The 27,038-nt window shown below is 39.4% G+C and overlaps 1 protein-coding gene across 1 annotated transcript in view; it reads right to left on the bottom strand.

Annotated features, from left to right (window-relative positions):
• Positions 1-27,038, bottom strand: part of LOC137651855 (uncharacterized) — a 550,926-nt gene that overhangs the window by 29,563 nt on the left and 494,325 nt on the right. The window contains exon 4 of the mRNA XM_068385073.1: positions 16,633-16,695. Within this exon, the coding sequence (XP_068241174.1) occupies positions 16,633-16,695 (63 nt within the window). The remainder of the gene's footprint in view (positions 1-16,632; positions 16,696-27,038) is intronic.

The raw sequence follows: 27,038 nt of genomic DNA, 5'->3' as shown, positions 1-27,038 counted from the left end.
ATGATATTTCCTCCTCCATTGCATATTCTGTTCTCATCATCTTTTTCTTTCTTCTATTAATCTTGCCCCCTGTGGCCGCGGGAGCATATAAAAATTAGAATAGCGCCAACGTTATCCCTGGTGTCGTAAGAGGCGACTAAAAGGGACGGGACGAGGGGGCTGGGAACCCCCTCTCCCGTATCTACATCCTGTGAGACATCAACAAAGAGATGGAGCTGGGGGGAGAGTGACTGCTCCCCGCACTCTAGTTTTGGGGTGTTTGAATGTGCGTGGATGTAGTACAATAGAGAGTAAAAGATGTGAAATTGGAAATATGTTTAGGAATAGAAGGATGGATATATTGGCCTTGTGTGAGACGAAGATAAAAGGAAAGGGTGAAGTGATGTTTGGTGAAATGTCTGGTAGAGTGTCTTGGATTGAAAGGGGAAGAGCGAGAGAGGGTGTGGCTTTATTGCTGAGTGAATGGATGACAGGTAAAGTAGTGGAATGGAAGGAGATATCATCTAGGTTAATGTGGGTAAGGGTTAGGTTGGGTAGGGAATATTGGGCGTTTGTCAGTGCGTATGGGCCAGGTAGTGAGAAAAGTGAAGAAGAGCGGAATGAGTTCTGGAATGAATTAACTAGGTGTGTAGAAGGACTGGGTAGAAGGAATTATGTAGTTGTCATGGGTGATTTAAATGCTAGAGTGGGCGCTGGAGAGGTAGAAGGTGTCATTGGGAAGTATGGCGTACCAGGTAAAAATGAGAGTGGTGAGAGACTGATAGATATGTGTGTTGAGCAAGAGATGGCGATAAGTAATAGCTTTTTCAAAAAGAAAGGTAAAAATAAGTATACATGAGTAAGAGTGGCAAATGGAAGAGTAGTAGAAAGGGAATTAATGGATTATGTGTTGATAACTAAAAGAATGTTTGGAAAATTGAAAGACGTGCATGTGTTTAGGGGTATGGCTAACGGTATGTCTGATCATTTTTTGGTGGAAGGAAAATTAGTTGTAGCAAAAGAGTGGGGGAATAGAGTAGGTGGATGTAAAAGGGAGCTAGTGAGGGTTGAAGAGCTAATAAAACCGGGGGTAAAAAGTAAATATCAGGAAAGGTTGAAAATGACATATGACGAAGTGAAAGTAAGAGAAACTGGCATTTTAGAGGAGGAGTGGAAGTTAGTAAAAGAAAATTTTGTTGGGATTGCAAGTGATGTGTGTGGCAAGAAGGTTGTTGGAGGCAGCATGAGGAAGGGCAGTGAATGGTGGAATGAAGGAGTGAAGGTAAAATTGGAAGAGAAAAAGAGGGCTTTTGGAGAATGGCTGCAGAGAAGTGTAGAGAAGTATGAAAAATATAGAGAGAAAAATGTGGAAGTAAAGCGCAAGGTACGTGAGGCAAAGAAGGCAGCTGACCTGAGGTGGGGTCAGGGATTGGGTCATTCATATGAAGAGAATAAAAAGAAGTTTTGGAAAGAAGTGAAGAGAGTAAGGAAAGCTGGCTCAAGAATTGAAGAGACAGTGAGAGATGGAAATGGAAGGTTGTTAAAAGGAGAGGAGGCAAGGAAAAGATGGGCAGAATATTTTGAAAGTTTACTGAATGTTGAGGATAATAGGGAGGCAGATATAATTGCTGTTGCAGGTGTTGAGGTGCCAGTGATGGGAGATGAGAATGAGAGAGAGATTACAATAGATGAAGTGAGGAGAGCACTAGATGAAACGAGAGTAGGAAAAGCATCTGGTATGGATGGTGTGAGAGCTGAGATGTTGAAGGAAGGGGGTGTGATTGTACTTGAATGGTTGGTGAGATTGTTTAACATGTGTTTTGTGTTGTCAATGGTACCATTAGATTGGGTTTGTGCATGTATTGTACCACTATATAAGGGTAAGGGAGATGTGCATGAGGGTTGTAATTCAAGAGGTATTAGTTTGTTAAGCGTAGTTGGAAAAGTGTATGGTAGAGTAATGATTAATAGGATCAAGGATAAAACAGAGAATGCAATCTTAGAAATACAGGGTGGTTTTAGAAGAGGTAGGGGTTGTATGAATCAGATTTTTACAGTAAGGCAGATATGCGAGAAATATTTAGCAAAAGGTAAGTAGGTGTATGTTGCGTTTATGGATCTGGAGAAAGCGTATGATAGAGTTGATAGGGAAGCAATGTGGAATGTGATGAGGTTATATGGAGTTGGTGGAAGGTTGTTGCAAGCAGTGAAAAGTTTCTACAAAGGTAGTAAAGCATGTGTTAGGATAGGAAATGAAGTGAGTGATTGGTTTCCGGTGAGAGTGGGGCTGAGATAGTGATGTGTGATGTCACCGTGGTTGTTTAACTTGTATGTTGATGGAGTGATGAGAGAGGTGAATGCTCGAGTGCTTGGACGAGGATTAAAACTGGTAGACGAGAATGACCATGAATGGGAGGTAAATCAGTTGTTGTTTGCAGATGATACTGTACTGGTTGCAGACACAGAAAAGAAGCTTGGCCGATTAGTAACAGAATTTGGAAGAGTGTGTGAGAGAAGGAAGTTGAGAGTTAATGTGGGTAAGAGTAAGGTTATGAGATGTACGAGAAGGGAAGGTGGTGCAAGGTTGAATGTCATGTTGAATGGAGAGTTACTTGAGGAGGTGGATCAGTTTAAGTACTTGGGGTCTGTTGTTGCAGCAAATGGTGGAGTGGAAGCAGATGTACGTCAGAGAGTGAATGAAGGTTGCAAAGTGTTGGGGGCAGTTAAGGGAGTAGTAAAAAATAGAGGGTTGGGCATGAATGTAAAAAGAGTTCTATATGAGAAAGTGATTGTACCAACTGTGATGTATGGATCGGAGTTGTGGGGAATGAAAGTGACGGAGAGACAGAAATTGAATGTGTTTGAGATGAAGTGTCTAAGGAGTATGGCTGGTGTATCTCGAGTAGATAGGGTTAGGAACGAAGTGGTGAGGGTGAGAACGGGTGTAAGATATGAGTTAGCAGCTAGAGTGGATATGAATGTGTTGAGGTGGTTTGGCCATGTTGAGAGAATGGAAAATGGCTGTCTGCTAAAGAAGGTGATGAATGGAAGAGTTGATGGGAGAAGTACAAGAGGAAGGCCAAGGTTTGGGTGGATGGGTGGAGTGAAGGAAGCTCTGGGTGATAGGAGGATAGATGTGAGAGAGGCAAGAGAGTGTGCTAGAAATAGGAATGAATGGCGAACGACTGTGACGCAGTTCCGGTAGGCCTTGCTGCTGCCTCCGATGCCCTAGATGACCGCGGAGGTAGCAGCAGTAGGGGACTCAGCATTATGAAGCTTCATCTGTGGTGGATAATGTGGGAGAGTGGGCTGTGGCACCCTAGCAGTACCAGCTGAACTCGGTTGAGTCCCTTGTTAGGCTGGAGGAACGTAGAGAGTAGAGGTCCCCTTTTTTTTTTTTTTTTTTTTCATTTGTTGATGTCAGCTACCCCCCAAAATTGGGGGAAGTGCCTTGGTATATGTATGTATGTATTAATCTTGAGCCCAACCTCATGATATATTTCATACCTTCTGGTATGCAAGCTTTACAAGTCCTGCGGTGTTCTGCTAATAAGGACGGCGTCATCAGCATACTCTAAGTCAGCTAATTTACTGTTACCAATCCAGTCCAATCCTTCTCCACCATCCCCAATGTTCTATGCATTAAAAAATCCAATTGGAGGATAAACAACATGGGTGACAACACATTCCATTGGAGTACTCCCCTGTTCACTGGAAATTCATCTGATAGGACTCCACTAACATTAACTTTGCACTTGCTATGCTCAAGAACAGACTTAATCAAATTTACATATTTAAGAGGAACTCCATAACAACGCATGACTCCACAAAATTGGTCGGTGCACACTATCAAAGGCTTTTTCATAGTCCAAAAATGCTTGTTCCTCTCTTAGGTTTTCATCAATATTTCTCTCTAGTCTCTTTAGAATGAGCATGCTATACATTTTCATGACAAATGATGTAAGAGTGATGCCTCTGCAGTCATTGCAGTGTCAGATCTCTTTTTTTTTTTTTTTTTTTTTTTTGCCATTTTTACTAGCACTCCTATCTCTCTTTCATCAGGTTTCCCTCTTCTCACCACATTCTACAAAATAATTTTATAAGTATTCACGGAGTCACTTCATTTTCAGCTAATATCATCTCAGCAGTTATTCCATCATATCCAGGGGCTTTCCATCTCTTTAGTTTCTTAATGATAGCCTCAACTTCAAACACATTGAATCCCTTCATGGCCTCGGTTAGATTTCGCTAGTCGTCTCTTTCTTGAGCTTTTAAATCAATACTTCTCCATTAATCTTCTCCTACTTCACGTTTCATAGTCCTCAACCACGTAAGCATGGGTCTTCCAACTTTTCTAGTGCCTTGTGAAGTCCAGTTGAAAGTTTGGTGAACTAATCTGTCTTAGGGACTGCGAAGAGCATGCCCAAATAATCTCCATTTACCTCACATCATGATCTCGTCCACCTATGGCACTCGAATAATCTCTCTCATAGTTTCATTTCTAATCCTGTCCTGCCATTTAACACCCAAGATTCTTCTGAGGGCATTGTTCTCAAATTTACAAAATCTGTTGGATATAGTTTCATTGTCATACCACGACTCATGTCCATTCAGTTACATCGATCTCACTAAACTGATATATAGCCTGATTTTTTTATTTGATCTCAGGTGATTTGGTTTCCAAATTTTACTTAACCTAGCCATTGTCTGATTTCTTTTTTCAATCTTTCATCAAACTAGAATTCTAAATATCCTGTATTAGAGATCATAGTTCCTAAATATTTAAATGATTCGACCTCATCAATCCTTTCTCCTTCCAATGATATTTCCTCCTCCATTGCATATTCTGTTCTCATCATCTTTTTCTTTCTTCTATTAATCTTGAGCCCAACCTCATGAGATATTTCATGCCTTCTGGTATGCAAGCTTTACAAGTCCTGCGGTGTTCTGCTAATAAGGACGGCGTCATCAGCATACTCTAGGTCAGCTAATTTCCTGTTACCAATCCAGTCCAATCCTTCTCCACCATCCCCAATGTTCTACGCATTAAAAAATCCAATTGAAGGATAAACAACATGGGTGACAACACATTCCATTGGAGTACTCCCCTGTTCACTGGAAATTCATCTGATAGGACTCCACTAACATTAACTTTGCACTTGCTATGCTCAAGAACAGACTTAATCAAATTTACATATTTAAGAGGAACTCCATAACAACGCATGACTCCACAAAATTGGTCGGCGCACACTATCAAAGGTTTTTTCATAGTCCAAAAATGCTTGTTCCTCTCTCAGCTTTTCATCAATATTTCTCTCTAGTCTCTTTAGAATGAGTATGACAAATGATGTAAGAGTGATGCCTCTGTAGTTATTGCAGTCAGTCAGATCTCATTTTTCTTTCCTTTTTTTTTTGCCATTTTTACTAGCACTCCTATCTCTCTTTCATCAGGTTTGCCTCTTCTCACCACATTCTACAAAATAATTTTGTAAGTATTCACGGAGTCACTTCATTTTCGGCTAATATCATCTCAGCAGTTATTCCAGCATATGCAGGGGCTTTCCATCTCTTTAGTTTTTTAATGGTAGCCTCGACTTCAAACACATTGAATCCCTTCATGGGCACATCAAAGTCTTCTTCAGCTTCAGGTATATCAATCGCATTATTCCCTTCATATCTCCTATTCATGACCTCACTAAAGTGTTCCATCCAACGTTGCCTTTCTTCATATTCTGTTGTTATAACAGATCCATTTCTCTTTTTGGTGGCTATATGCTTCTTTTTCTTTGCCCCAGTAGAGATTTCATTAATATCTTTTTCTTATATGTTGTTAGAATATCCTTTAATTTAATGTGCTCTCGTATCCATGTTGCTCTTTTTCTGTCTCTATTTGTTATTCATATCATTATTCTCTCCATAGCTCTTTAAGTTATAACTAGCTAAAGTTTTAAGGCTCTAGCAAGGATCCAAGTTACTGATGCACAATTTAATACTGGTAGGACGATCTTATTAAATACTTTACTTATCAAAGAAAGTGGCATTCTACTTTTCATAATCTCATTTTGTTTACCAAAGCTCATCTCCTGTTGAAAAACTTACTCTGTCCTAAGCACGTATATTCATAAACAATCTCTATAAGTTATTATTTACTGTCTTCCTGCATTTTTATTGAACATTATCTTTGTTTTACTCATATTCATTTTCAGTCCTACATTTCTGCTTTCTCTATTCAAATCTTCTATCGTTTGAAATTCCTCCCATAATTCACCAAACAGAACTATATCTTCTGCAAATTTCAAGTTAAGGTATTCCCCATTAATATTAATTCCTATATTTTCTCAATCGGAATGTTTACAAACTTCTTCTAGGCATGCTGTGAATAACTTAGAAGAGATGGGGTCTCCTGGTCTAACTCCTTTTTCAATCGCAATTTTCTTACTTTTTTCATGTAATTTCAGGATCGCTGTACTTCCTGTATAGATATCTTCAAGTGTTCTAACATAAGATTCATTTATTCCTCATTATTGAAAGGGTTTATTACTGCTCTAGTTTTCACAAAATCAAATTCTTTCTCTTAATCTAGGTATGCCATTCATGAATACATACAGAAACACACACACACACACACACACACACACACATATATATATATATATATATATATATATATATACATATATATATACATATATAAAAATATAATATATATATACATATATATATATATATATATATATATATATATATATATATATATATATATATATATATATATATATACTAAATATTGCACATTTAGACGTGTTTTCCATATTCAAATAAGCCATATATTTTTAATACATCAATGTCTGGATTCTCTTATCAACCTCGGGATCAGAGCCCCATGTGGAACCACTCAAAGACAATAACTTCCGACAAGGTGAGAATCGAACCCCAGGCCCAGGAAACTTGTAATGACAATGACATAGCAGTGAGCCACGAATTAAGATAAATGCCAATGACAATTCTTCTGTACTTATACCTATCGAATTCAGGTACTTTTGTAGTTAGAATTAAAATCAACTCATCTTCACCATCGTTGCTAATTGATATGTTTGTACTTGGCATTCGATTAATGATAAATTTTGCACATTTAGACGTGATTTTTCACACTCAAATAAGCCATATATTTTAATTCATTAATGTCTGGATTCTCTTATCTTCCTAGGGATCAGAGCCCCAGGCGGAACCACTCATAGACAACAGCTTCTGACCGGCCGGGAATCGAACCCTGGTCTAGGAAACTTGTAATGACAGTGACTTAGCAGTGAGCCACGAAGAAAGATAACAGTCAATGACAATTCTTCTGTACTTTAACCTGTCAAATTCAGGTATTTTTGTAGTTAGAATTGAAATCAACCCATCTTCACCATCGTTGCTAATTGGTATGTTAGTACTTGGCATTTGATTAATGATAAATTTTGCACATTTAGACGTGTTTTTCATATTCAAATAAGCCATATATTTTAATACATTAATGCCTTGTACCATCCGTGTGTCACACGATCGTACATAGTAACGACATTTTTTTTTTTTTTATATATTATCCTTTGTATCTTCGCTCTCCCCTCGCAATGACAGCGACCTGTATCAAACTGTCTGTTTTTCTTACCGTAACTGTTAACAGAACCGGTTGCCGGTTGGACATGAAATAGTCTGTTGACCTTCTTGCCCGGACTTGATGTATATATAAACTGGATGTTCTGTAATAAAACCAGTCAGTTGCTTTCATCCCGCTTCTGAGTCACAACCTACTCTTGGCTCGTCACATTGGTGACCCCTGAGTGACTCGCTCCTCCCGCCTTCCCCCCACCCCCCCTCACTGTTACTATGACGCCCTCAAAACATACCTTCTGCAGCAGTACTCGCCGTCGCCAGCCGCCCGTATAGAAAAGCTTTCCCAGCTCTCTCAACAACCGTTGGGGGACCAAAGGGCTTCGCTCTACCCTCAGGGAAATGACCAGTATCGCTCGCCTGCAACCTGCCGCAGACGGCTCTCCTGTTGAGGTGAACCTACTTCGTGCCCTTTGGGTACGCCGTTTACCTGAACCTGTACGCGCTGCCATACCCGATGTCAAAAGTTTACCCATAAATGACTTGATGACCAAAGCCAACGCCCTTATGGACAGCCATTTCACGACCTTCAAGACCTCCATCAATGCCTCCACTCCTGATGAAGAGGAAACCTATTCAACGTCAACCAAAGCTGACGTGAATGCCGTAGGAAACACGCCTACCCCGTGATGAGCCGGAGCGGCGACAAAGCCACCCATCACTCACCACTCGCTCGTGTCCCAACCAACGACTTCTACAGCCACTTACTGCCGCTCATCGGCTGCAGTTTTGCTACTGCCACTCCAGATTCGGGGCTGCCGCGAAGAAATGTACCGTATGTCATAGTAACGACAGTTTTCTTTTTATTTATATATTATCCTTTGTATCTTCGCTCTCCCCTCGCACTGACAGCGACCTGAATCAACCTGTGTGTTTTTCTTACCGTAACTGTTAACAGAACCGGTTGCCGGTTGGATATGAAATAGTCTGTTGACCTTCTTGCCCGGACTTGATGTATATATAAACTGGATGTTCTGTAATAAAACAACTCATTTGCTTTCATCCTGCTTTTGAGTCACAACTGTGATGGGCTGAGAGAAGGTTGTGACTCAAAGACAGTTTGAAAGCAACTGAGTGAGTTTATTATAGAACACGCTCCTTTATATACAAAAGCTCAAAGCAACAAGAAATTTCATGTTGAAAACAAACACCGTTACAGATGAGAAAAGCAGACATGTTTATTCTGGTTCTTTTTAATGCGAGGGAAGAGCGAAGATACAAGCATAATATATACACAAAAGGAACTATGTACTATCGTGTGACACATGGTTGGTACATGGCTCACCCCCTAAAAATGACAAACTGTACATGTTAAATAGGGCGCCCTGATCTAGAGAGGCGAACTGTAGGCGAGTCATCTGGCAGGAGATTAGCAGGTTTTAGACGATCAATGGAGACCCAGTCTTCTTTGCCACGAATGTTTAGTAGGAATGCTTTCGGACTGCGTCGGATAACAAGGAAAGGGCCTGTGTAAAGGGGCGTTAGCGGCGGCTTGCTAGTGTCGTTGTGCAGGAAGATGTGCGTTGCAGAATGCAAGTCTGTTGGTATGTGATGCTTCGCTGGGGGCTTGTAAGTCTGGCGGCATGGAGTAAATTTTCCCACAACGTGACATATACGCTGGAGATCGTTGGAGGAGGTTGTAGAAGGAAAAAATTCGGCAGGGACGACCAACGGGTCGCCATACACCATTTCAGCTGCTGAGACGTCGAGGGCGTCTTTAGGAGTGGTCCTCAGTCCCAGGACGACCCAGGGAAGCTGAGCAAACCTGTTGGAATCCTTGCAGCAGGACGTCAAAGCTGCTTTGAGGGTGCGATGAAAACGTTCAAACATTCCATTGGCAGCGGGGTTGTAGGCCATTGTCTGATGTAGGGTGATGCCCAGGAGATTTGCTAATGATGTCCACAATTGAGAGGTGAAAGAGGTACCCCTGTCAGAAGTAATAAGCTCAGGGATACCAAATCTTGCAATCCATCTTGAGAGTAAGGCAGATTTACATGAGGCGGACGTTGCAGTTTCCATGGGAATGGCTTCAGGCCAACGAGTGGAGCGGTCGATGACGGTAAACAGGTAACGATGTCCTTGTGATGTGGGTAGGGGGCCTACAAAATTGACGTAATGTGTGTGAAACGACGCTGAGGTTGAGGAAAGGTGCCCACTCCTGAATCCGTGTGTCGATGTACTTTGGAAGTTTGGCAGGAAGTACAGGCGCGGACTCAATCCTTAGCATCCTTAGAAATGCCGTGCCAAAAGAAATTCGTCTTCAGCAGCTGTGTAGTAGAACGGCACGAGGGGTGTGAAAGGCCGTGAATGAAATCAAACACCTGCCGGCGCATGGAAGCAGGAATCCAAGGTCGCGGTCTACCAGTACTGATGTCAAAGAGGAGGGCGATGTTGGAGTCTTCGAGGGGGAAGTTTCGGTGCGAGACGTCTGAATTTTGCGAAGACTGGGGGTCCCCTCGTCTTGATATGGTTATAAATACCGTGCTTGGCAGGAACCGTGGGCGTTTGGCGAAGTTCTGGACGGAAAACTTCCGTGTATGGCGTGAGGAGGTGGGTGTAGGCATCCATGGGTGGGCTGATGTGGAGAGCGAGGTTGGAGGGGGTGGGTTGAAGAGGTGTCGACAAGTACGAGTCTGCGTTGACCAATCGTCGGTGGGGGACATCGACCAGAAGGTGGAAATGAGAGAGGAAATCTGCACCGAGGATTGGAAATGTGACGTTAATAACGAGAAACTTCCAATTAAATTTACCGTTTCCAAACGAAAATGTGAGGTTCTCGCAACCGTAGGTGAGTATCGCAGATACGTTGGCAGACGTAGACAGACTATGTCGTTCCTTGAAGAGTTCCCTTGGCAAAAGAGAACAACAAGCACCCGTGTCTACCAAGTTTCGCACGCCCGTTCCTGCATTATGTAAAAAGAAAAGATTAGAAACACGGGAGGCCACTGCCACGAGCGATGGCCTACTTACACGTTTTTTGGCCACTGACAATCCTTAGCACATTTCTTCGCGGTTGCCCCGAATCTGAAGTGGTAGTAGCAAAACTGCGGCGGATGGGAGGTAGTAAGTGGCTGTAGAAGTCGTTGGTTGGGGCGCGAGCGAGTGATGGGTGGTGGGTGGCTTTGTCACCGCTTCGGCACGTCACGGGGTAGGCGTGTATGTCCTACGGCATTCACGTCAGCTTCGGTTGACGTTGAATAGGCGTCCTCTTCGTCAGGGGTGGAGGCATTGATGGAGGTCTTGAAGTGGCAGTCCATAAGGGCGTTGGCTTTGGTCATCAAGTCCTTTATGGGTAAACTATCGACATCGGGTATGGCAGCACGTACAGGTCAGGGTAAACGGCGTATCCAAAGGGCACGAAGTAGGTTCACCTCACGATGAGAGCCGTCTGCGGCAGGTTGCAGGCGAGCGATAATGGTCATTTCCCTGAGGGCAAGTGAAGCCCTTTGGTCCCTCAATGGTTGTTGCGAGAGTTGAAAAAGCTTTGCTATACGGGCGGCTGGCGATGGCGGGTACTGCTGCAGAAGGTATGTTTTGAGGGCGTCATACGCTATTGGGGTGTCTCCTTGTTCACAAAGCCAGTTGGATATTTCCGGGAAGGTCTCCTCGGGTATCGCCGTGATAACATAATCTGCTTTGGTGGTTGAGCGAGTCACGGCCTTGATGCGAAACTGGACTTCTGCGTGCTGAAACCAAGCAAACGCCTCTCTGCTGGCGAATGATGAAAGTTTCAATGGGGGAGTCGCAGCAATAACTTCCGTAGAGTCCGCCATAGTACCAACGATGGAGGGGCGGGTGGGGGGGGGGTGGAAGGCGGGAGGAGCGAGTCGACTTCCGGTGTCACTAATGTGATGGGCCGAGAGATTTTGACTCAAAGACAGTATGAAAGCAACTGAGTGAGTTTATTATAGAACACTCCTTTATATACAAAAGCTCAAAGCAACAAGAAATTTCATGTTCAAAAACAGACACCGTTACAGATGAGAAAAGCAGACATGTTTATTCTGGTTCTTTTTAGTGCAAGGGAAGAGCCAAGATACAAGCATAATATATACACAAAATGAACTATGTACGATCGTGTGACACACGGTTGGTACACAACCTACTTTTGGCTCGTCACAGTATGGATTCTCTTATTGGCCTGGGGATCAGAGCCCCAGGCGGTACCACTCAAAGACAATAGCTTCTGACCGGCTGGGAATCGAACCCTGGTCCAGGAAACTTGTAATGACAGTGACATAGAATTTAGCCACAAAGAAAGATAAAAGGCAATGAGATTTCTTCTGTACTTTCTAAATAATTTAAGTCATTTACTTTTGCAAAGATGGTTCTAAGAATATGACATTGACGAAACTGGTTTTGCCAATACAGCATCTACATCGTACCCTCGTAAGTTCTTGACCAAATGGATTTTCCCAGATTTGATTCCAATATAACCAATTACACTTTCTTTTCTGAAACTGACTCGGTTTATATTTGACAAACTAATATTGCCAATATCTCCATCTGAGCTGGAAGCTTCGTATTAAACTAGTGAACAAAGAAAACTGAAAAATCTTACGGTAATTGCATATTTAATTCACTATGGTAAAATATGCATGCATTTCTAGATTAAATAAAAATTCAATTCCTGTGATATTTCCCTCGATAACAAAAATTACTACTGACTGAAAATAGCACTAATACATTAGAATGTCTGATCCAGTTTAAAAGTATTAGTGTGATAATATTGGAAGAAATATATTTATCCTTTCTTTTCCAAAATGAATGAGGGGATTTGAGGTTGGAAGTAAAGCCCGAGAAATCAGTGATGAAAATGCTGAGGTGGATTATGGGAATAAAAACTGCTTAAAAGATTGGAAAATTATGAAATAAGATGAATGACAGTAGTAAAGATTACAGAGGTGATAACAGCCTCACGAATGAGATGGTGTGTGCATTCTTTAGGAAGGATTTAATCTTATCAAATATAAGTAATATAACTATTATTGGCATCTCATATAACTTAAGCGAAATTATCTCAGTTAATAAAAAAAAATCAATGGAAGTGTCGTAAGCTAAAAAATACTACAAAATGGTCAATGTAACTATTCTATTATATTAAACACACGAGGCTAATGATCTAATATATAATTAAGGTGAAGATTACGTAAATTTTAAGAAATGAGACTGGCACTACAAAAATACATTTAGGAATTGATCCATCTGAATTATACCCATAGAGAGTTAGTGATGTCAGTGCACCTTACGCAAGACACTGCAGGCATCACTAAAGGGTCCAAGCAGTACCCCATCAACCTCTAGCTGCAATCATCTATTGGCCTTTTTCTTACTTCCGTTCTTTCCGCTTCTTTTCTTCGTTCTTTCTGTATATTCTTTGTTTTCAACATGAACTTCATTGTGCGCTTGAGACGGCTTCCATCTACTTGCAGCAATGCAATGAATGACCTCACAAGCCCCAGCGCTGTCTTTTGTGTCTAAAATTACATAAATGCCTCATGATTATATTTTACAATTATTCAGTCTACTAGCTTTTTGCATTCCAAACAAATATTAATGTAATCGATTGATCTCTTCCAGAGAGAGAGAGAGAGAGAGAGAGAGAGAGAGAGAGAGAGAGAGAGAGAGAGAGAGAGAGAGAGAGAGAGAGAGAGAGAGAGAGAGATAATTTCCTCAATCATAAAAGAAGTCTCGAAATGATTTTTTATTTTTTCATTTTAGATTTTATTATGGCACAAACACAAAATACTTTTCCTTACAAGAAATAGTAGAATATACAATAAATGCTATTAAGTAATCAAACTTTATTGGTACACATGTGATTACATATGTAAGGCGTCTTCCAAAGTTTCGAGAATCGCTACATAAAGACACTGACACAAATGAGTCATTGTTCAAGCTTTAAGGGTTTAGCTGATTCACGATATGTCAATCTAATTATGATCTGGATACTTCTTGGTGTGAATTCTCGCTTGACCAAACATAATTCGAAACGTGATTGGTGTTTTCCATCACCGTTCAGAATACATGAATACTTACTTATTTCAAAACCTTCTAAATGAGGCATCAGTGTCCGAGCGTAAAATGGATTTATTCTAAATCTGACAATTATTGAGATATACACTCTCTAAACATCCACCCAAGCCTCGGGCCATATTGCAGGACTTTCAAGAGCACTTCCATGTTTGTGAATGTGTGTTCATTACTGCCATTACCTTCACAAGCAAACAAAAGAATGTTTCAATATTTGACAAGAAAAGATTTGTGAACGTGTCGATTATCATACAGGATTTCCGTTACTTTCACAAAACCTCTATCAAAGAAGACTGCAGTTAAAGGTAAATATTGTAAGCCTCAGATCCAGGTCATTAAGCTGTCTAGCTCCTAGTCTCAATCAGAATTTTCTGACTATCTTTATGTAGTTTTAGGATCACTCTACTTCATGTATAGATATCTTCAAAATTTTCATATATTATCTTCAAATTCGTTATTCGTTATTGTGGTGACCTATTGGAAACATCCCTGCCTAATGATCTGTCAGATTGGGGTTCGAATCCCGCTCACTTGGAGGTATCAGATGTGGGTAGTGTATCAAACCTGTTCTGAATGTTCTTCCTGCGATATCAGTGGGGACGTCGCGACGACCCTCAATCTGTGGGTCCCGAGTACGAGCTGCACTTTACTTTACTACTTTACTTTAAGAGCTGCTTTTCTGGTCCTATACATCAAGGGAACCCGACTTTCTACAGGACATTCACATACATTTTATCATGTGCATTCCAAGGCATATAGCATTTCAGACAAAATATTGCTCGTTTATTGTCAGATCCACACAATCAAAGCACTTAGAGAAAAAGAAAGTCTTCGGTTTCTTTTTGAAATCCTTAATCTTCAGTCTTCCGGATGTCTAGTGGGAGCTTATTGTATAGTCTCGGGGCCGCATATTTACAGGCTCTAGAGATTACAATAGACATACTGTATATCTAGGTTCCAATAATTTGAAACCAACTGTAACTATTTTTGTGACAACACGATTTGTTAGATGCACAATATGTAGCAATTCTCTTATATATTCATTACGTCCGGTTCTGATGACTTGATGGGTTATTGTACATTTAGACTTTACACATTTCACCAGTAAATATGACATTACTATCCCTGTGAGCTAGGATCAGCAGGATTTAGGGTAACCCATGAGACTACCTGTACAGTTATTAGTATGCACTGTCTGGTCCTCGCTGATCTTAGGTTGGGAATTGATCACGTAAGACAAAAGCTAGACGAGGTTCCACGTGCCCCAAAACAAGGCCTTTTGAAATATTAAAATTATCTGTCTAATAACCTACAATTGTAACTCCGTGCTGGAAATGGATGCATCATATAATAAACGTGCTCTTATTTTGATTGAATTATATCTACCCGAAAGTGATTTTCCTCTCAGAAGTTCCTCCGACTCAATTTGTTCAATCCTGGGTTGCAAAAATCACTCAATAATTAACTGTACAGTTGAGATACCATCATAAGTGAGTGTAACTATAATTTTCTAAGAGTTCTGAAATAAATTCCGAAAACTCAATGTCTTTAATGGGGAGAATTTAGTGGCTAATGTTACAAAACAAACTTACTGGATATGTTTCTCTGCTGATTACCTCTTAAGAGTAAGATATTCATTCTTGAATAGTTCCTCACAGATGTGTGTCAGAAGTTAATCATCCTCAAATACAGCAGAGCAATGTTCTGTCTTCAGAGAAGGTGAGATCTATAGGTGTTTTCATTTTTTGCGTAGTCTACTTTAGCCTACTACTACTACTACTACTACTACTACTTCTCCTACTACGTCTCGGCTGTTAGCAGTTTTTTTATGGAAGTATACAAGAGTAATCAGTTACAAAATAGAATTATTCTTAATATCAACATAATTAACCCGAGTCAGTAGAAGTAATAAGAGCTATAAGAGTTAGTTCAATTTTACTTTCTTTGTTACTGCTGTTAATGCAAAGATCAATTCTCCTTTTTATTTATGGCAAAGATCAATATTTTGAAGTATCTAAATTCTAAACACATTCCCCCCCCCCCTCTCTCTCTCTCTCTCTCTCTCTCTCTCTCTCTCTCTCTCTCTCTCTCTCTCTCTCTCTCTCTCAAACATGTCGTTGCTCTCGTAATCATTAAAGTATGAATTTCTAGTTAACTGCAGCAAAGATATCAAGACGGAAGAAGCAAGAGTGGGACGAGCAAAAGCTTTTGGGCAGAAGGAAAAGCTCTTCAGAGGAGCTTCGCAACGAAGCGGCCATTGTGAGAGAAACCGCCTAAATTCCCCCACCTCAGTTTATTTCAATCCCTTGAAGTAAAGAAATAAAATAAAATTAATAAATAATACAAATATCTTTTTTTTTTTTTATTAATAAAACGATTAAATATTTGTAAGTCATGTCTCCTATTCTCCAAATATTAATTAGTCTTGCCAAAATCTATCATGGTCGAAATAAAGGGAAGTGTACTCCAAATTTTATTCAGTTTTGTCAATTTCTATGAGGTAATTTTGACTGAAAGCAAAGAATTGGGACGAGACAAGCACACCTAGCTGCAATCGTTTGCAGAATATTATAAAGTGATTAGAAAAACTTTTATTTTCGTTTACCTGACTTTAATAAGCTGGTTAACTGCCAAGGTCCTACACATCCTGTAAACAGTAGTATTTTGGGATGAGGAAGCGAGCCCCAGTAACATTGACGACACTTATGTGTCCATGGCATCTATTTCTTGGTCGTGACCAGTGATCAGACCCAACGTTACTTCAGTTTATCGGGTGACTTTCGGGGCCAAAAACTTTTGAATGTATTTATTTCTTCACTCATACGAAATAGCGAAAGGATACTCGTCAGGAATCGAAAGGATTACTGTCTTTGGATTTATAGGTAAATGTAAGCACTAAGCTGAGAGAGAGAGAGAGAGAGAGAGAGAGAGAGAGAGAGAGAGAGAGAGAGATGAACATCTACTTACCAGTATGGAAAATCTATTCTTTCTTCTTATGAAACACAGCACCAAAAGGCCTGTCAGGTTCAACTGTAATAGAAAACAAAAATCATTAGTGGTTGATATAGAAGTAAATCCAAACGCGCGCGCGCACACACACACACACACACACACACACACACACACATATATATATATATATATATATATATATATATATATATATATATATATACACGTGTGTGTGTGTGTTTGTATACATGCGGATTAACAATTTGAGTGAACCGCCCAAACTGAAATGAAAAGTTTTTTCTTCACTGACAATTACTAAATGCAAGTACATAAAAATGATGAAGTAGTTCAAATTTCCCTTTGCGTAAGGTATTTCTAGTAGAGCTATAACAAAACATAATGTTACTTAAATAAAAGCGGCTTTCATTACTAAATTGGAAATGTAATTTAACATAGAAGACTACATGAATATAAGTTGATTCACAATATGAACTTTGTAAAAATAAAATAAAGTAAAAGAAGACAAAGTACAACATTGTTGTTATGAATGAATATACATATTCTGTAAGCCTCCGAAAACGACTTCAAAACACTCGGGACAATCTCATCGCTAATCCAAATAAATATGTCATAATTGAACGGAGATCCGGCACCAGAGGGAAAACAATGGAATTACATTAGTCGCGCAAATCGAATATTGTTATCACTTGTAAGAATTAAAACTATCAGTTACGAGAATAAATAAATTAAAAAGAGCAATAAAAATGTTGTGTATAAACCAATCAAATATCGTTAAAGGTAAAAATAGACATAAAAACGTAATGGTTTCTTTATACAAAATAAAAAAAAAAACGCAAGTCATAATTAAAAAAACACCGAGTTTCAATAGAGACTTGCAAATTTGAGCAAGCAGCATGGCATGTGATTTATGATTACAAATACATAGCAATTCCCTCAATAAAGAAAAAAAAAAACTACGAACATTAATAGTGAGCTTCAACAATAATTATTTACGGAAGCATAACACAATGCATGCATAATATGTATTCCGCACTAATTAGTTTGCTTGGCATAAAGGACAACGAGAGAATAAAAGAGACCTAATCGCTGTTTTGTGTCCTTGTGGCCAGATAACTAGATTAGATTCTGCTACAGTCTTGTTCAGCTCATGAAAACACAATCGCCACAGAGATTTCACTTGTGCAATTGTGGCATATTCATGTAACTGACATCAATAACCTACGTCAACATATCTTAGTTAATCTCTGTGTTTCTATATTTCTCGGAATTTTACTATTCATTAGTCCGTACACTATACAGTATAAGCTAATACGAGAACATTATCTGGAATGTCAACGAACTCCCAATTTTATTTATAACCTTGAAACTCAGCAATTGCATTGGACATTTTCAAAGAATATTTCTCAAACAGTTCGTTATTTATATCCAGACTACTGCCTCTAGAAGTCTATTCAATGACTTAATATAAATAAAAATCCTATATGTTTTCCATGATCAATTACGCCAATTGATCACTTCTTTTCTTAATCGATGAAAGTGAACATTTATCCTCACATATTCTTGGCTTAATTTTGCTTGACAACTCTTCCCTTTCCGAATCAATTCATAGCTTGAGCGCTGTAAAGAAGCGATAATAATTTCACCTGTAACTAAAACATTTCTTAACTATCACCAATCAGCAAAAACTTCAACTAATGCAACTGCTTTTCAAAATTACTTCGACATGCCAATTCATATGTTCATCTATCTATAACTTACCTATAACAACAACAACAACAACAACATAACAATAATAATAATAATAATAATAATAATAATAATAATAAAAAAATAACTTTTTTCTCACTACAAAGGATACCTCCAGTAATAGAAAGTCAGTAGGCACCCATAAAAAGTAAAAAAGAAAGTCTATTCCGGAAGTTTCAAATATGAGCTTGGCTATTATTCGCAATTGGGAGAACTGACAAAAACTCTAAGAGGTTAAGGGCTCTTCCGCCACGCGATGAAACTTTGGGGGAGTGTTACGATCCTCGTGGGGATCGAACCAGGTTCATTTGAATTGATTAATGAAATTGGGATTTCTCGACCACAACGCACAATGAAACAAAAGGAAATATAGAAAGAAAACTCGCAAAAGAAAATATAATTTTATTTACAACTAGTCAAAGGTCAAAGTTTCTTGATTGAGTACTTAGGAAGCACTGAACATTTGATTAAACTACACTCCAGCAAATAGGGGAACAGTCAAGATAGTAGATAAATAATACAAAAAAAAAAAAAATACTACTCTTCACAGCAGCTCTCGACGGTTGACAGGAACGTAGGTATTTCAGGTCCGGGCGTTTCGTGGTCGGTGATCAGGGCAGGGGTCAACTCATTCTGACATCTCGGACAAGGCTGGTCACGTCTGCATTCTGGTCCTTACGTCTTCTCTCCTTCCCTGTGCTTGTTCTCCCTCCCTCCCTCTCTCTCTCTCTCTCTCTCTCTCTCTCTCTCTCTCTCTCTCTCTCTCTCTCTCTCTCTCGTTCTATCTGTCGTACCCTCGTTCTATCTGTCGTACTCTCGTTCTATCTGCCGTACTCTCTTTCTCTCGTTCTCGTTGAAGTTTATATACCCCTGTAAGGGAGGGGTTAACTATGGACAATTCCATATAAGGAAATTTTCTCCTTTCATCCTTATTGGTTTTCCTTAAAACCACGCCTCTTTGATAGCATCTTCGCGAAGGCTGTGCTCGTGTAATCATGATCCATACGGCGCTATAATTGAAGCGAGGCGTGTTTACCTTCCGTTAATGTATATTCTTCGGCGACGACACTGCTCTCCTTGTCCTATGGGTCCTCGGATTGCTACGAACAGACGATCCTTATGCCCAAGGTCTGCTGAACTAGGCACATCTAATAAATATCTTGATCTCCATCAGCGACGGTGACAGTTTCCAGTAAACACTAGCGGGACCTCCTCTCTCTCTGTTTCTCAAGAGTGGAAAATTCACTTGTTTTAACATTCATTTCTATATTATTCCATCTACCCATGACAGGGAGAATGGATAATTTGGGAAGAGGTGTTGGCAATTTATATATATATATACATATATATATATAAATATATACACATATATATATATATATATATATATATATATATATATATATATATATATATATATATATATATATATATATATATATATATCACAAGCACACGTGATTTCAGTCAATGTAAATATCACCCACGGACGGCATTTAATACTGAATTCTATCTTGGAAATATATATCCACTTGGAATTTATTTTATGGTAACAGCTTCTGGCCGGGTGGAGATTCGAACCCCCACCTGTGGGCCTGAAACCATGCCAGCAACGACTCTACCGACTGAGCTATCAAGAGAGATAGAAAGAGGGCTATCAATTTATTGCCAACACCTCTTTCTATCTCTCTTGATAGCTCAGTCGGTAGAGTCGTTGCTGGCATGGTTTCAGGCCCACAGGTGGGGGTTCGAATCTCCACCCGGCCAGAAGCTGTTACCATAAAATGAATTCCAAGTGGATATATATTTCCAAGATAGAATTCGGTATTAAATGCCGTCCGTGGGTGGGAGAGAACATTTCAGCGACGGAGATAAAATAGTAACGGGAAGGTTAGAGCTAGAGAGTTAATTATATTAGTGAGGGATAAAATAGTAATGAGAGATATATATTTCATGTAAGTCTTCAGTAATATAAACTTGCTACATACCTCCCAAGGAGTAAAATATCTGGAAAAAGGATAGACGAAAATTAACCTTAAAATAAAGAATAGAAGAATGTAACTTCCCGAGACCTATAAAACAAGTTTAACAATCGCAGAAAGCATATAAGTTCATCTAAAAAGTACTTGAACATAAGCATCAAAGAAACTAGCAAATCCAAAGAGGAGGAGAAATAAAAGGGAAAACTCTCTTAAAGTGGCACAATTCAATGCTTAGTCAGTAGGAAGCAAAATGGAAAACTTTAGGGTTGTGCTAGCTAATGAGGAACTAGAGCTGAGGTATTACCGAGTCCTGGATTAAAAAAAAAAAAAAACACAACAACTAAGGATTTTATCAGAGAATACGAAATCCTAGGTTACAAGCTTTTCAGGATTGCTTTACCCAAAAAGATGGAGGAGTAATGCTCTATGTTAGAAATCATCTAACCAAATAGAAATTAAATTAAAAACCGGATATGAAGTGACAAGTGTAAATATTAATTCTATAAGAAAACAAAATATGCCATTAATAGTAATATATAGACCACCACATCAATCGTTAGAATAGGACGAAGAGCTATGTAGACAATTGGGACAAGACGTGAACAATAAGATAGCTGTCCTTATAGGAGACTTCAATACAGCAGTAAACTGGGACACTTTGAATTCTACATCATACACAGAAAGACACGGTACTAGAATTTGTCAACTATGAATTCCTCCATCATTGGTTCGATAAACCAACTAGAGGAAACAATATACTAGATATTGTGCTACCAACATAGGGAAATTTAGAATCCAGTGTCTCAGTAGGCAAAATCATTGGCAAAAGTGACAATAGAATATTTAGGTTTCAGGTAAGTATTCCTCATCTGAAAGAAAAGAAAAGAAAAAAAAAACTTGACAACAGACAAAGTAACTGGATACAACTGAAGGAATACAGCAAGAATTTAGAGTACGATGAAACAGGGAACCTAGATATACAATGGGATTCTTTTGAAAAAATAATTACAAAGAAAAAAGGGCTAAATGTATACCACATGGAAAAATTTTACCAAATTGAACTCCACAGCCCAAAAGGTTCAATAGAGAAATAGCCAATGTAATAAGATGCGGAGACAGGAAACATAAATCAAGGGGTCCACAGCCGTCACTTCCTGATATTTCCGAACACAAAAAATTAATTAGAAATGTAGATAAATCAGTTAGAAATGCCAAGTTCAATGAAGAGAAAAGAGTGGCTTCAGCTGATAAAAAAAACACGAAAGAATTTTTAATATATGTAAACGATAGAAAACCAATGAAAACATTACCTTATTAACAGACCAAGACGGAAATCTTGTAACAAAGGATTTGGAAAAAAAGCTGAACTGATGAATGCCTATTTCATAACTGTATTCATTACGGAAAAATCAGCAACTCTCCTAGAACCAGCTATCTAATATGAAGGGCCACAACCACTAAAAAGAATCACATTAACAATGGAAGATGTCAAAAACAAAATAAAGGGACTCAGTAAGTTTAAGGGACCAGGTCCAGATAATATTCATCCACGAGAGATTATAGAACTAGAAGAGATAACTCTACACTTTTACAAAATGTTCCAAGAGACAACCAACAAAAGAAACAGAATATTGCAAATAGGCAATGTTTTCCAATCTACAAGAAGGGACTAAAATAAGAATCTGACAGTTACAGACCTGTGCCTTTTTTAATCAATCATAGTAGATTCAATAGTAAAACATATAGAGAAAATCGATCATCCGATAGGAAGCCAACACGGGTTTAGACAAAAGAGATCCTGTGTGACAAATCTGTTAGAGTTTTTCCACAACATGTTTGGCATTTATGACAAAAGCAGGGCAATAGACATAATATTCCTATATTATCAAAAGGTTTTTGACTGAGTCCCTCAAAAAATTAATGGTCAAAATTAGAGCACAAGGCTTCAGTAATGAGCCAACTGAATGGATCGAAGATTGGCTGACAAACACAAAAAAAGAGTTTTAATCAATGGAGAAGCCTCAGAGTGGGCAGCTGTTACAATCGGAGTACCTCAAGGATCCGTCCTTGGCAAAATACTATTTCTAATTCATATCAATGGCATAGATCTAGGATTAACTAGTAAAATAGCCTAATTTTCAGACGGTGTTAAACTATGCATAAACGCTGCTAACTCAGAAGGGGTAAAAGCCTTGAGAGAGGATCTAATAAGTTGGGGGAATGGTCCAGAAAGTTGCAAATGCCTTTCAATTATGGGAAATGCAAAGCTATGCACGTAGGTTATAGTAAACCACACACAGCTTGCTCACTGCTGGGTAATGAAATAGAAAGTGTGGACAAGGAGGAAGATCTCAGATTTATCATTAACAAAGATTTGAAGTTCTCAAAACAGAGCATAAAAGTTGAAAAGAGAGCGCAGAAAGTTATAGGTTACAAAAAGAGACAATTCAAATACAGAAACAAAGACAATGTAGCTCACATCTAGAATACGGAGTCCAATTCTGGGCTCCAAGTATTCAGAAGGATATAGATAGACTGGAAGCAGTACAAGCTAGGGCCACCCAACTAGTCCCAACCCTAAGATATTTGAATATAGATGGAAAATGCAATGTTTGAACTTATTTGATCTATAAACTCGACAATTTATGGGACACCTAACAGAAAAATTTAAAATTCTTATAGGAATAACAAATGTAGACTACAAAAGCCTCTTCACGCTTAACATAAACCAATTCAGAGGTAACGGTTATAAACTGGAATGGAAAAGACACAGCACCACTCAATGAGGATATATTTTTACAAACATGATACCAAAATACCAAAAACATGGAACAGACTTCCAGCTGATGTAGTGAACAGTAACATGCTAAACGAATTCAATCAAAAGTTAGACAAGATCATAAGAACTCTCTAAACATTTGAACTCATTCGCTCCACCAAAGAGCAAATGGAGTCTTCGCAGAGGGGCTAAAAATTTTTTGAGACCTTCAAAATCCTTGTAACTCTTTGTAACTCTCTCTTCTTATTTCCTTTTCCAGAATAACAATTCCATTCTTTTTTCCTCTCTCTCTCTCTCTTTTAATTTCTTTCCTCATCATAGCTAACTCGTTTTTCGTTCTCGTTATCTCTCTCTCTGCTCTTTTTTTCATTTTTTGCTCTAGCATACCACCATCTATTTTATTCTTTCTGTGTTATTACTAACTTCTATCTCTATCTCATCTTTTTTTACCTGGTATAATCACTCATCTTTCTCTCTTAAATTTTTTTTTTCCTCTTCATAACTAACTCCTTTCTTGTTCTCCCTCTATCTCTGTCAGTCTGTCTTTTTTTTTCTCAGGGCATAGCTAGCTTCTGTCTTCCTTTTACTTTTCCTTCTTTGGTATTAATAGCCTCTATCGCTCTCTCTGTATCTCTCTTCTGTTTCTTATTCAGTATGATCACTCATCTTGTTTGAAATCCTACAGAATCCGAAAAAATCTAGAAATAATGTAAATTTTCCCATGATAAGTATTGAATTAATTAACCTTGAATGCTCAACCATGTTTTACTAACCTTCTGATAAGTATGCTACTAACAAAATTATATTCTTATTCATTATAACAATTACCTGTATGATATTATTTGGTTTAGGCTGGAGTGCATGTCTATGATCTTTAGTTCCAAATATCCATGTTTGGTATCAAAATGAATAAATTTTCAATCCCTCCCTCTTTAGGCATGTTGCACTTTGATATCAATATTCATGTTGCTAATTATCAGATTAATGGAACCCTCACTATCATATAAGTTGCTTTCTTGTATGACTTCCAACTCTTGAAATCCCAGGGGAGATAAATATCCCTTAGACTTAGAGCATGGCCCATTGTCTTGTAAAACGAGATTTTTAACTTGATCTTTTCCCCTACGTGACCGGGTATTGTCCAAGGCATCTGTCCTTTGACAACCCTGAAAACATATGTACGACTAAGCCTTTACTACAGTGATTAAGTCGCTGGTATACTACTCAGACTCCCCGGTAATACATGAATCAAATTCCTACCCTCTTTAATGAGTAACATCTTTGAACAAGATTATCCTTTGTAAATTTTATTTCCCTGACCTTTGCCAATCCCAGATTAGTAAAGACTTGTAACTTGTCCTCTAGTAGAGGGACTAAACATCTGCCTTAACACTTTCTTCATTCCTTTAACACAGTGGTCTTCATTGCGCAGCTCTCGAGCTACTGGCATCTTGCAATGACCTGCTTGGTGGCTCGCAGGAAAAAAAAAAATGGAGAACATTCACCAGAGATCACAGAAAAGGGCAAAAGTATTAGATATAAATTTCATTATTTTGCCGTATAACTAATTTCTTAATAAGATTACTGATAGAATAGGTTCAATAAGTCCTAATTTTCACCTGGCCAAAAATATGAACTCTGAAATCTCTATTACTCTGTCAGGGTTGTATGAAATGGAATTAACTTTTAAAGAATTTAACTAGCAACTGGAGAGCCCTATATCTATCTCATACCAAAAACTCATTGACTTTTATACAACCCTGACTGAGTAATCGAGATTTTAATGTTAATTGTTTGGCCACTTGAAAATGAACATACTATGGTGGCCCTGGTAATTCTTTACTTTTCATAATATGTTGCAGGGAATTTGGCAGAGTATACTGTACGTTTCATACATACTCGTACATTGTACCGGTTTTGATTTTTTATCTTATCACCCGCTCTTCCCTTCACTGTTCATAGACCATCCTGTTTTTTCATCCTAGCACAAGCTTTTTAATGTTTGAATCTTTGTGAGGTTCGTGCTCGCAAGTCGCTGTATAAAAATTTCATGATTGTTTAATAAAGTTAAGTTGCATTCACCTTGCCTCTCAGTTATCACCTAACGCCTCACTCACACATGTGGTGACCAGCAGAGTGTCTGGTCCCTCTTTCCTGTCCCCTTACTGCTGTGCCCTACTGTTTGAAGATGCCGCCCACCAAACCTGCCTCTGTGGCACACGCTGCCTCAATGAAACTACCGCCCTTCGCCAGCAGAGAAGCGTTCACCTGGTTCCAGCATGCTGCAGTACAGTTTCGCATCAAGGGCATGACTCAGTCAACCACCAAAGCAGATTATGTTCTCAGGGTGATCCCTGAGGTCACTTTACGGGAAATCTTCGATTGGCCTTGCGAGCAAGGAGACACCCAATAGCGTATGATGGCCTCAAATCATACCTCCTGGAGCAGTACTCACCATTGCCTTCTTAGCAAAACCTGTTCAGTTCTCTGAACAACCATTGGGGAACCAAAAAGCTTTGCTCGCCTTCAGGGACATGACCAGAATCGCTTGCCTACAACCTGCTGCAAATGGTGCCTACCCAAACCTGTATGCACTGCCATGAAGGGCCTAATGAGCAAAGTCACCTTCAAGACCTCCATCAACGCCTTCCCCCCTGAGGAAGTGGACAATTATTCAACATCGACTGAAGCTGATGTGAATGCGGTAGGACACAGCCCCCATCCTATAACGTGCTGGAGCGGAGACAAAACCACCCACCACCTAACACTCATTCATGCCCGAAGCAATGACCTCTACAGCCTCTTACTTATACCCATCGGCTGCTACTACCACTCCAGATTTGAGGCTGCTGTGAAGAAATGTGTGAACAGTTGTCAGTGGCCAAAAAACGTGTAAGTAGGCCATTGCTTGTGGCATTAGCCACACCTGTCACTAATCTTTTCTTATTACATAATGCAGGTACGGGCGTGCAATTTATGGTATATATGGGTGCTTGCCATTCTCTTCTGCCAAGGCCTCTCGCCAGGACATGATATAGTCTGTCTAAATCTGTCCACGTCTGTGATCCCCACCCATGATTATGAGAACCTCACATTATCGTTTGAAAGCTACAAATATCACTGGAAGTTTCTCGTTGCTGATGTCAAACTGCCAATCCTTGGTGCGTATTTCCTCTCACATTACCAATGCCTGGTTGATGTTTGCTCACCGGAGGCTGGTCAACAATGAATCTTACTCGTCAACACTTCACAAACCAGCCCCCACCGACCTTGCTCTCCACATTAGCACACCTACGGATGCCTACTCCTATCTCCTCACATCGTACACGAAAGTTTTCTGTCCAGAACTTCGTTAAATGCACATGACTCCCGCCAAACACGCTATTTATCACCTTATCAAGATGACAGGGCCCCTAGTATTCGCCAGATTCAGGCATCTGGCAATGGATCATTTCACAGCCGCTAAACAGATGTTCACCAAAATGGAAAAAATGGCCTTTAGCAAATGGCCTCAAGCCCATGGTCGTGACTCTTACACATCGTTCTGAAGAAAGATGGATCTCGGCGTCAGTGTGGGGATTACAGGCGCCTGAACATGCAGACAGAACCAGATCAATACCCCTTCCAAAACATCGCAGACGTGACCTCCTACTTGCAAAAAGCGAAGGTTTTCCCCCCAGCTCGACCTCCTGAAGATGTAATATCAGGTATCCATGAACTTAGAAGACATCCTTAAGACTGCCATCACCACCTTCTTGGGTATGTACACCTCCAATTACTGATGTTTTGGCCTTCGTAATGCTGGGGACAGTTTACAACCTCTGATGGACGGCATCTTAGGGGACCTCCTCCTCTGTATGTTACATGGACGATATACTTGTGTACACTTCTTC

The sequence above is a fragment of the Palaemon carinicauda genome, chromosome 13, assembly GCF_036898095.1.
Source record: "Palaemon carinicauda isolate YSFRI2023 chromosome 13, ASM3689809v2, whole genome shotgun sequence".
Taxonomy (NCBI): Eukaryota; Metazoa; Arthropoda; class Malacostraca; order Decapoda; family Palaemonidae; genus Palaemon; species Palaemon carinicauda.
Note: the sequence above shows the minus strand (reverse complement) of the source record. Positions and strands in the feature narration are given on the sequence as shown.